This window comes from Oncorhynchus kisutch, linkage group LG19 (genome assembly GCF_002021735.2).
Source record: "Oncorhynchus kisutch isolate 150728-3 linkage group LG19, Okis_V2, whole genome shotgun sequence".
Taxonomy (NCBI): domain Eukaryota; kingdom Metazoa; phylum Chordata; class Actinopteri; order Salmoniformes; family Salmonidae; genus Oncorhynchus; species Oncorhynchus kisutch.
The window spans coordinates 6,996,816-7,008,261 of record NC_034192.2 but is presented as its reverse complement, the minus strand read 5'-3'; the positions used below and the strand labels follow the sequence as shown (position 1 = coordinate 7,008,261).

The 11,446-nt window shown below is 41.8% G+C and overlaps 1 protein-coding gene across 1 annotated transcript; it reads left to right on the top strand.

Moving 5' to 3' along the window:
• The first annotated feature begins 53 nt into the window (after positions 1 to 53).
• LOC109910318 (mitogen-activated protein kinase 12) lies at positions 54 to 8,247 on the top strand. Its single transcript, XM_031797495.1, has 16 exons — positions 54 to 806; positions 1,484 to 1,613; positions 2,573 to 2,631; positions 2,730 to 2,841; positions 3,074 to 3,103; positions 3,276 to 3,323; positions 3,657 to 3,771; positions 4,050 to 4,121; positions 4,340 to 4,419; positions 4,544 to 4,622; positions 4,797 to 4,970; positions 5,572 to 6,671; positions 6,850 to 6,928; positions 7,291 to 7,479; positions 7,742 to 7,894; positions 8,105 to 8,247. The coding sequence occupies exons 1-12, from the start codon at positions 688 to 690 to the stop codon at positions 5,646 to 5,648; spliced, it is 1,095 nt and encodes a 364-aa protein (XP_031653355.1). The 5' UTR covers positions 54 to 687; the 3' UTR covers positions 5,649 to 6,671; positions 6,850 to 6,928; positions 7,291 to 7,479; positions 7,742 to 7,894; positions 8,105 to 8,247.
• Positions 8,248 to 11,446: the final 3,199 nt, after the last annotated feature.

Here is an 11,446-nt window from a genome sequence, read left to right as displayed (position 1 = left end):
TTTTTACTTCTGAGCCTGCATATAAACCGCAACAACACTATCAGCAAAGCAGAAAGGAAGGGAGGCCAGGGAAGTACTAGAATAACTTTCATCCCTATTTTCAGGCTAGGCTAGCTCTCTTCGCTATCTCATGGCAACAGACAGCATTTTGGCAACATTCCTTAGCCCTGGCTCCTTAAGACAATAAAGAGCCAGGGCTGCAGGTAGCCTAGCTGTTAAGAGTGTTGCTGGTTCGAATCCCTGAGTCGACTAGGTGAAAAATATGCCCATGTGCCCTTGAGCAAGGCTCGTAACCTTAATCTGGATAAAGAGCATCTGATAAATTACTAAAATGTAAAAATGAGCCTGGACACAGACACACCCATCAATAGCACAGGGCGACTAGTGTTTACCTTTTTCTGACTAAATCCAGAGGTCCTGCCACCAGGCGATGGTGTGTTCACCAGTGATACCATTGAGGTTTTAAAAACGAGTGAGACCAGTCACTGGTTACGGTTCTTTATTCGTGTCACTGGAGACCACTGTCGGGCAACGGAATGCATTGCGCATTTCCCGAGTGCTTAGAGTGTGTAGGTGGTGGTGGCTGCATGAGAGCAAGTGAACGAAGTGTCTCATGCACAACAACGCCTCATTATCCCCAAATTAAGAGTTAGCTGGGGAAACATTGACCCCCAAATCGATTTGGATATGTCGGTCCGCACGCGGACAGGATTTTATCGTCAGGAGGTAAACAAAACGGCATGGGAGGTTCCAGAGCGATACCGTGAGCTAAAGCAGGTGGGGACTGGCGCATATGGGACAGTATGGTGAGTTTTATACGAGTTTAATCATCAAACATGTGTAGGCTACTCTTCGTAAATTTCGAATTTAGAGTTAACAATAGCCTATGTTAAGGCAATACAAACCAAGCCACAACAAGACGTGACTCGTTCCTAAAATAAGCATCGTGTTTTTGTAAAAACTGTTAATCTCATGCATTCTTCATGTGGTTACTTCAAAAGGAATTTTTTGTTCAGTGGAGCGCTGGATTGTGTCCGAATTAAGTCATCAACAAACATCGCTGCTGTTTCATTCCTAAGCATAGTTTACACGGCAGGGACTTTTTTGGCTTTGTGAAGTCGGGAAAAGCATAACAAAGAACCCCCATTGGCCTCATTGTTTGTTGGGTTTTAGTGAGCAGAAGACTTAGATTTAAGTGCATCGGCCTACATCTGTTCTGGGTCTTTGCGCAATGTTTCTTGGGATATAGGCCGACCAAATGTTTCTACTTGAATTCCAGAAATACCCAAGGATGTCTTTTAAGTAGGCCTAACCACTTGATTATAAAACATGATATTTGGATGTATATTATTTTAAAGAAATAATTAATCAAGCATTCAATAAAAAATACAATAAGTGAGTTGGGTCCTTCTTCAGTAGGCTACCACCGATGGCCTACATTGCTCAAATGTTTTCTTCCCAATACCTACATGTCTTGCTGCAGTTCCGCCCAGGACCACAGGACTGGGGTGAGGGTGGCCATCAAGAAGCTCCACAGACCCTTCCAGTCAAAGCTCTTCGCCAAGAGGGCCTACAGAGAGCTCCGGCTCCTCAAGCACATGAAGCACGAAAATGTGAGGGCCTTTCCTGAAATACGCACCTCATGATTCATTCTCATAAATAGAAAAGGTGTCTGTTTCACACCACTAATTAGGCCGTGTCTAAAAAGGAAATGGCCCAACTCTACAGTACTGCATTTAAAACTCACTTTTATCCATAGCAAACTGTTCAAATCCTTATGGCCTAGGCTGCGTGCAGAGAGCAGTGACAGTTTCTTTTTTGCACACAGTGAGACAAACACAGCTGTTCCTTATGATTGGCAATTAGTCAGTAGCAGAGTAGTCAGAAAGATCACATTGGTAATATTCACATCACAACCCATAATACTAAACAGAAACACATCATATCAAGATTATAGAGATATTAATTTGAGGCAGGCACAGGTTTTGAGTCTTGATTGGAAAAGTTGAATCAGGCATTCAACTTGGGGCGGCAGGTAGCCTTGTGGTTAGAGCGTTGGGCCAGTAACCGAAAGGTTGCTGGATTGAATCCCTGAGCTGACAAGGTAAAAATCAGTCATTCTGCCTTTGAACAAGGCCCCCGTAGGCTGTCATTGTAAATAATCATTTGTTCTTAACTGACTTGCCTATTTAAATAAAGGTTTCAATACATGTTGTAGCTCTCCTGGACCAGGGTTGGACTTGGTGACCACTGATTTCAGAGGTCTACTGGGTATACAGGGAGTAGGTAGAGTTTAATAATGGTACACAAGGAAAGGCTGAGAAGGAAGCCAATCCATGTTGCGGAAAAAATGCCTCATAGCAACATCTACTTTAATCAGTAGCTCACTGTAGAACGACAGAGACACACCCCGTATCACAATTTTGTGTGTGTGTGTGTGTGTAACTTCAAGTGGGAATCATTTCCTGATGCTGTAATTGAGATACATGATGCACCCAAAAAAATTATCCTGTTAATCTATAATTGAGCTATTCTATTTATTTTCTGTTATTCTTTGATTGGCTTGGATTAGGTGATTGGACTGCTGGATGTGTTCACTTCTGAGATCTCATTGGACAGGTTTCATGACTTGTAAGTACCTCTTTGTCCAATACCCTTCCTGTTCATATATTGAATGTTTTTATTCACAATAAAGTATACCTTTTTTCCTTTTCCCCTGTCATTCTCAGTTACCTGGTAATGCCACTCATGGGTACTGATCTGGGGAAACTGATGAAGATGGAGAGATTGTCACAGGAGAGGGTGCAATTCCTTGTCTATCAAATGCTGAAAGGACTCAAGGTTAGAGTTGCATACATGCACTCAAAAGAACAATATATATATATTTACTATTCTAAGCTGTTTAAAAGATATACCTACAAATGCTCATTTTATCCCCAACATTCAAATATGATACAACATAAAGGCAGTTTATACAGAAGGTTTAAATGTTTCCCAGAATATACTTGAATACCACCTTCTTTTTCTAATTTTAAGACTTTCTCTTTTCCTGGTCTTTTGTGTCTCCCCACAGTATATCCACTCTGCAGGGATCATCCACAGGGTGCGTAAACTCTGACCTTTCAACTATGTGCATTGGTGTTGGGGCCCTTGCTCTTTTTCACGCCCACTGCTATTCATGCCGTTTTCCATATCAGAAGCTCTTTGTGTGTGTGCTTGCGTGTATTTGCGTCAATCTGGCAGCATGATAATGTAATTTTTCTAAATACCAACAGGATCTCAAACCTGGAAATTTATCTGTCAACGAAGACTGTGAGCTGAAGGTACTACATATATATATATTGCTACCAGACCTGTGATAGGCACTGTGCTCTCCCTGTTCAGTCTCGCTCTCTTTCAATTTAAATGAAATCCACTTTATTGAAGTGGAGGCTGCTGAGGGGAGGAGAGATCATACTAATGGCTGGAACAGAGCAAATGGAATGGCATGGCATTAAACACCTGGAAACCATGTATTTGATACCATTGTACTATTCCACTCATGCCATTACCACAAGCCCATCCTCCCCAATTAAGGTGCCATCAACCTCCTGTGCTTTATTGTCATAAAAGGTACAATCCAATGTAGCCAAAGCAATTCTCTCTGTCTGTCTCAGATCCTTGACTTCGGGCTGGCTCGGCAGACAGACACAGAGATGACGGGGTACGTCGTCACTCGCTGGTACAGAGCCCCCGAGGTAATCCTCAATTGGATGCACTATACCCAGACTGGTGAGTCTCTCTCAATCGCTCATTCATGGCTGCCTTCTTTGTCCACCAGATGGCAGTACTTTCTAATGTCAACATCTGTGTTATCACCATGATTAATCATGCTATTGTAACCAGAAAAATATCCTACAGTATGAGGTCCTATGGAGATCTATCTCTTTGTACAATTTGTGTACAATATCGCTGTAATTGAACCCACTGGTATGGTAGCAGTTTGGTAGCAATGTGGTACTGAAAGACCATTCAGTCCTATGTATGTCTTTGTCCTCCTCTATCGTCAGTGGATATCTGGTCGGTGGGCTGCATCATGGCGGAGATGTTGCTGGGGAAGCCGCTGTTCAAAGGAAATGACCGTATCCTTTTTCAGTGTTTACTACTCTCTGTCTTCACCCCACACAACTATTGCAGAATAATGATCCTGCCAGGCAAATTAGCAGAATTATATGTTAACAACCTGTCAAAGACTAGTTCTGTAAGCTTATTATGGCTAAGCATATATAGTATGAACAGCATGTGAATGTGACTTCCTGTACCACATGAGCTATGACCCTTGACCTCTGGGTGAGCACAGACCTGGACCAACTGAAAGAGATCATGAAGATTACTGGTACACCCACTGCAGACTTTGTTACGAAGCTACAAAGCCAAGATGTAAGTCATGTGGGCACTCAAAATACATTCAGATAGTACACATTCAAAGCATACACAGCCTACTAGAGTACATAGGAATAGAATACACATACACTCCCAGGTAAATCTGCTCCTCTTCCAACAGGCCAAAAACTACATACGGAGCCTTCCTAAAGTACTAAAGAAAGATTTGCACTTTCTTTTTTCCAAAGCTAGCTCAGACGGTGAGCAGACGTTCAATACAATGATGTGAACACGCAGTTAGTTGAATTTGACAGTCTATTACTAAAGGATAAAAAACGCTGGTTTACAAAACAGCAACTGTTTCTAACTATTGTCAGGAGTGTCCTTTTGACCATAACACCGCTAGAGACACTGTATACCTCTCTGTGTGGCAGCGGTGTGTGTGCTGGAGCGCATGCTGTTGCTGGACCCTGAGAGGCGGGTGAGTGCGTCGGAGGCGCTGGCCATGCCCTTTTTCAGTGAGTTCAGAGAACCAGAGGAGGAGACTGAGGCCCAGCCCTACGATCACTCCATGGACAACACAGACCTGCTCCTGGAGCAGTGGAAACGTGAGAGATGGTTGGAGGGAAGCTGAAGAAAGAGATGGAGAGCGGGGGGAGGGAGGAGGAAGATACGGGAGAGAGAGAGAGAGAGATATGCTGGGGAGGACGGAGGGAGGGAGAGAGAGAGAAGAAGGAGATACAGGCAGAGTAGAAAAGGGGGAGAGATGGAGAATGAGGTGGCTGGTAGCCTAGAGGTAAAGACCGTTGGGCAGGTTACTGAAAGGTCGTTGGTTCAAATCCCCAAGCTGGCAAGGTAGAAAATTATGCAATTCTGCCCATGTGCAAGGCAACAACTGCTCCCTGGGTGCTGATGATGTGGATGTTAAATAAGGCAGCCCCCTGCACTGCTCTGATTAAGAGGGGTTGGGTTAAATACAGAAGATGCTATTCGGTTGAACGCATTCAGCAACTGATTAGTTATCTTTTTCCCTAGGAAGAGAGCTTAAGGAAAAACATTCCTTTGGTCATTCCACATGATAGAAGGAGAGCGATGATGAGGGAGATGGATGTGTGATAACATGTTCAGCTTGAGAGAAAGAAAGAGGAAGAACAATCTATAGAGTCTACAGAGTAACTAATTAGTCATTTCTTGTGATATCTCCTACAGGTCACACATTCACAGAGATTCTGTCCTTCAGGCCTGCAGCAACAGAGACCAAGGACCCCAAAGAGACATCACTCTGAGAGTACACACATACCTCTCAATACCTGTCAATGATTATTATAAGGCATTGTTGTACAGATGTAATGGGAATCCAATGTACAGAATGTAGTTTATTGATTATAAATGGATTTTTTGACAAACATTTTTGAAGATATTGTCAGTCTTGTGTAATTGTGGAACTACTGTAACAGCCAACCAATGAGCCCCTGGGAAAGAAATTATTACTTGCTTCCCCGTAAACCACGAGAATGACTGTAAGCTAAGACATCAAATGTTCATCAATAAAAGGTCACTCTAAAATGATCAGTTTTGTCACATAACAATGCCACACATGTCTCAAGTTTTGAGGGAGTGGGCAATTGACATGCTGACTGCAGGAATGTCCACCAGAGCTGTTGCTAGAGAATTTAATGTTAATTTCTCTACCAAAAGCTGCCTCCAATGAGAATTTATCAAGTATGTCCAACCGGCCTCACAATCGCAGACCACGTGTAAGCACGCCAGCCCAGGACCTCCACATCCGGATCCTTCACCTGCCAGATAGTCTGACACCAGTCACCTGGACAGCTGATGAAACTGAGTATTTCTGTCTGTAATAAAGCCCTTTTGTGGTGAAAAACTCATTCTGATTGGCTTGGCCTGGCTCCCAAGTGGATGGGCCTACACTCTCCCAAGCCTACCCATGGCTGAGCTCCCCGCCCAATCATGTGAAGTCCATAGATTAGGGCCTAATGGATTTTAATTCACTGATTTCCTTAACTGTAACTCAGTTGTTGAAATTGTTGCATGTTGCATGTTGGTTCAGTATAACGTTAACTGACTGCAATATTTGTTTGACTGCAATACACCTGCTCAAACACTGGAATTACCCACGTACGTGGCCTAAGGTCCAGCAAGGACAAATATCACCTCTGTCTATAAATGGAGCACCAACCTTGCTGATTTTAGTTTGGGCCCCTCAAAAGCCATGAAGAGAGCCAACGTCTTTATTCTGCTTCTTGCTGGTGTGTTGGTCAACGGAAAAGGTATGCTTTATGTTACATGTGAGTTTGTGGATTAAAGCCTGAGCATATGTGTAGCAGAGTAACTCAAAATGTGGACTTAATATTTAAATGAAATAGCAATGTGTGTGGTCAGAAATCTTTTAAAAAAGGAGAAGGAGGTGCCGATTACTACGGTAATCAATTATGTTTTTATTGTGCCCTTGGTTGTGTGTTGCAGACCTCCGCTGGCAGAACAGCTATGACCAGCCTTTGGATTTTAATTGCCCATCAGGACAATCCATCTCTCGCATAGTGAGGTGATTCCTTATGTTCCATACAACCAATCTTCTCCAAAACCTGAATTCTGCACTGACTCACAAGCACAGGTTTCCAAATCAGAGTGAGCATTTTGCTGCTGCGGTGCTGAGTTAACTCTAACCTTTCTCAAACCCTAGCAAGCTGTTGCATATCAACAGAGTTGCTGTTGATTCAGATTTGCAATTTTCCATTTTGAGAAATTAAACTGGTTTAACTCTGTATTTTGGATTTAGGTTATTGCAATTGCATTCCGGACAAAATATGTTGGGCAACAATAAAACCTACAACCTGCATAAATGTTTTTTTTCCGTATAAATTCAACTATTAATTTGTGCATTGTAATGTATTTTTCAAATTTTAGTGAGCATAACAACAAACATGAGGACCGTATGTGGGACTTTGGGTGCAAAGCCACATTTGACTCAGCAACTAACTGCTTCACATCTTCCTACGTAAATGACTTCGACAAACCTTTCAACTACCAATGCCCAAGCCACCAGGTCATCACAGGGATGAACAGCTATCATGACAACAAGCATGAGGACAGAAGGTGAGATGTAAATGAATCACTATTCACATGAAATAAATACAAATCTTCAAGAAATGACTTTGTCAAATCAAACAAAATAACTAGGGCTTTACAATGATGGTAAAATTTAGAGACATTTGGGGATTAAATGGTGTAAAATCCTAAAAGTGACACAGGGTTGACGGAGGTACTGTTTTTGTTGAACAACCCTACTATAATGTGAATTACAAGGTCAATACAAAACATATATCATAATTCAAACCTCATTTCCACCCTTATACAGATGGAAGTTCACCTGCTGTGGAGCCAGCAACTTCTGTACTGATTCCTGCCAGTGGAGCAACTACGTAAACTGGTTTGATGAGGCCTTCACTTTTAATGCCCCACCAAATTCCTACCTGATTGCAGCTGAAAGCTACCATGACAACAAGTATGAGTGAGTATGATTATTCATTGGTACTGTATGCTAATGTATGCTAATTTAATGGATTCCAAGTATTTTCTCTCTCTGTGTGTGTGTGTGTGTGTGTATCTACGGTATCTGTGTGTCATATTCTTGCTGTTGGAATAAACAAGCGTCAGGAAAGGATGAATTGACTACAAAACTAACAGGAACAAAATGTCTGTTTGTCTTGTGTACTTTCAGAGATCGTCGCTGGCAATACCAATACTGTACCAGAAGGTCATGCTGAATCTATAACTGATTCTTCCTACAATCAGATTATTTTATCCATTGTTGTCTCTTGATAATCTTGAAAGAAATGCATGATTAAAGATACATGCATCAAATGATTGTGTTTCATTTCACTGCACTAACGTTTAAATGATTGATTATGCTTGGTTTCTGGTCAAGATATTGTTACGTCTTTCTTCCGTTGAAGGAGAGTCGGACCAAAATGCAGCGTGGTTAGTTCGATACATGTTTAATAATGAATAAACCCGACAAATACAAAAAACGGAACGTGAAAACCTATACAGCCTATCTGGTGAATACAAACACACTGAGACAGGAACAATCACCCACAAACACACAGTGAAACCCAGGCTACCTAAATATGGTTCCCAATCAGAGACAACGAGAATCACGTGACTCTGATTGAGAACCTCAGGCAGCCATAGACTATGCTAGACACCCCTACTCAGCCACAATCCCTATACCTACTAAAACCCCCAATACCACAACACAACACAAAATAACCCCATGTCACACCCTGGCCTGACCAAATACATATATAAACACAAAATACTAAGACCAGGGCGTGACAGATATAAACTCTATACAATACTTTAATGGACGGCAAATGGTTATCTCAGACAATAATTACTAAAACATTGGGTCACACTTTATTTGGATAATCCCCTGTAGATGATCTACAGCGGAACAAACCATCAACAGACTATCAACTGCAACTCTGTTGATATGCAACAGCTTGCTATGGTTAGGTTTAGGGTTAGAGTTAGTCAAATCAAATCAAATTGTATTTGTCACATGCGCTGAATAAAATACTATAATGATTTTCAGGGCGTTCCTGATATAGAGGTCCTGGATAGCAGGGAGCTCAGCCCCAGTGATGTATTGGGCCGTCCGCACCACACTCTGTAGCGCCATGCGATCGAGGGCAGTGCTGTTGCCATACCAAGCAGTGATGCAGCCAGTCAGGATGCTCTCAATGGTGCAGCTGTAGAACTTTTGGGGGATTTTAGGGCCCATTCCAAACCTGTTCAACTACCTTAGGGGGAAGAGGTGCGGTCGCACCTTCTTCACGACTGTGCTCATGTGACTGGACCATTTTAAATCATTAGTGATTTGGACACCGAAGAACTTGAAGCTCTTGACCTGCTCCACTGTAGCCCTGTTAATGTGGATGTGGGCAAGCTCGTTTCCTGTAGTCCACGATCAGCTCCTTGGTATTACTGACGTTGAGGGAGGGGTTATTGTCCCAGACCACACTGCCAGGTCTCTGACCTTCTTCCTGTAGTTTGTCTCATTGTTGCCGGTGATCAGGCCTACCACCGTTGTGTCGTCAACAAGCTTAATGATGGTGTTGGAGTCGTACATGGCAACGCAGTCATGGGTGAACAGGGAGCACAGGAGGGGACTAAGCAAAAAATTACCGTGAATATTCCTGCCAGCTGATCTGCTCATTTTCTGAGAACGTACCCTGGAATATCGCTCAAGGCTAGCAGCTTCTCTTTGAGCGATTCTCCGCATGATCCTAAAGCCAGCCGATCAATACACCTAACAGCCGTTGCATTTGAATCCGGACGGGAATGACTGCTTTGTTAATAAGACACAAACAATATAGCTTTGTGATATTTAACAAGTAATGTTTATCTCAAGGAATGTAATTCATTGACCACTAGATATATTATCTTACATTAAGTGCTATTTGTATATGCAGATCATATAGAATGCACCCTGAAATACTGTTCTATTGCTTTTGAGCTGACAGAAAACATTCTATTTCATAGTTCATATTTTCAATGGACAATCAAGCTGCTGTATGCACTGGGAAGATTATTTTCTCATTGTACATTTAATGTTTATTACAGTCATGTAAACTGGCTTAAACTTCAGAAAGACCATTGTATAGACGGAATCAACAACAAAAAAGTGTGTCGCTTTGTGTGGTAAATTACTGGCTTGATAAGATGGCTCATGCAATGTTTATTATGTAACAGATCCTACTTCACACTCTTCAAAATGTTGTCACAGGTATGTAGCTATGCCTTCTCGCCTTTTACCAGAGATATCTGATCTGTCAGATGATTGGGTAAGTAGATTTAATCACATGTGATTATTACCTAATGTACAGTAAGGGTATAAAATAGCATCACTTGTCTAAGGAGACAACATTTCCTGCAGAGAGCCAAACATAGAGAATCCCTTCATCAGGCTTCATCCTTATGACAGGTAAGAGCAGTCATCTCGATCCATTTACTGTGGTGTATGGATAACATTGCCAATGGTTACGTTCCAATGTCCATATTAGCAAGACCACTTAGAATGAACAAAATTAATTTGGCATGCATTCTAAGTGGTATGATGGTGTGGATATTGGAACTCTGGTGCCAACAATTTGGTCTTGCAGGGTGGGATAATGACTTTGATGCACCGTTTATGTCCTTTCCAATCTATGTAGTCATTAAGGTAAAAGGGGTGACTGGTAGGAAATATTTGTGTTTCATGTGTTATGGAAAACATATTATTTTGCCCCAATTGTAACTGTTATGCTGAAGAGATGCTTAGTCAGTATTGGCCATACTTTTTGTTTTATAGTGATGTATGCTGACTTATGCCATCTGATATTATTTTGTTTCAGATACCACAGTAACCACCACGAGGACAGGTTATGCTAATAACTACGACAACTTTATGGACTTTACATGCTGAATCAACCATGCAATTGCTGGGGTGTACAGCTATCACAGTAACCACCACGAGGACAGGAGGTGAGTCTCTTCATTTCAGTACATAGAATAATCACATTCAGATTTTCAGGCATTTTGTGAATTTCATACGGACACAAATTTGTCTTAGTCATTTTGAGCAAGGCTGAGGAACAATTTACATTGTAATAAGTCAAATGAGGCCTAAGAAACATTACAGTACCTTCTTTACTCAGTTTCTCTAGTATCCTCGGTTACAAATGTCTGAGAATCCTGATCAACTACCAACAAGATCAGTGGCCTCATGTTACTCCACTCTCCAGTACTTAACTGCCAAAATACATGTTTAATGAAGGGAGAAAGTATAGTCAATTAACCCACATTAATATGAATTTATTGTCGGTCCCTTTTCAGTTGGAGGTTTTACTGCTGTTCTGTCCTTAAGATTTGTACCTTTGACTGCCAGGTTACACCCTGGGTCAACTACAGTACTGAGATGAGGCATTCACCGACAAAGCCACCAGTACCAACGGTCTCCTTATTCCACATTTTGTTGTTTACAGCCTGAATTCAACATTGATTAAATTGATTGTTTTTC

What these genes read in the sequence shown, in the direction of transcription:
- LOC109910318 (XM_031797495.1), top strand. Translation starts at nt 688, where the DNA reads ATGTCGGTCCGCACGCGGACAGGATTTTATCGTCAGGAGGTAAACAAA. An exon ending in AAATGCTGAAAGGACTCAAG is followed by an intron (nt 2,842 to 3,073) that starts GTTAGAGTTGCA and finishes GTCTCCCCACAG; the next exon opens with TATATCCACTCTGCAGGGAT. An exon ending in CTGCAGGGATCATCCACAGG is followed by an intron (nt 3,104 to 3,275) that starts GTGCGTAAACTC and finishes AAATACCAACAG; the next exon opens with GATCTCAAACCTGGAAATTT.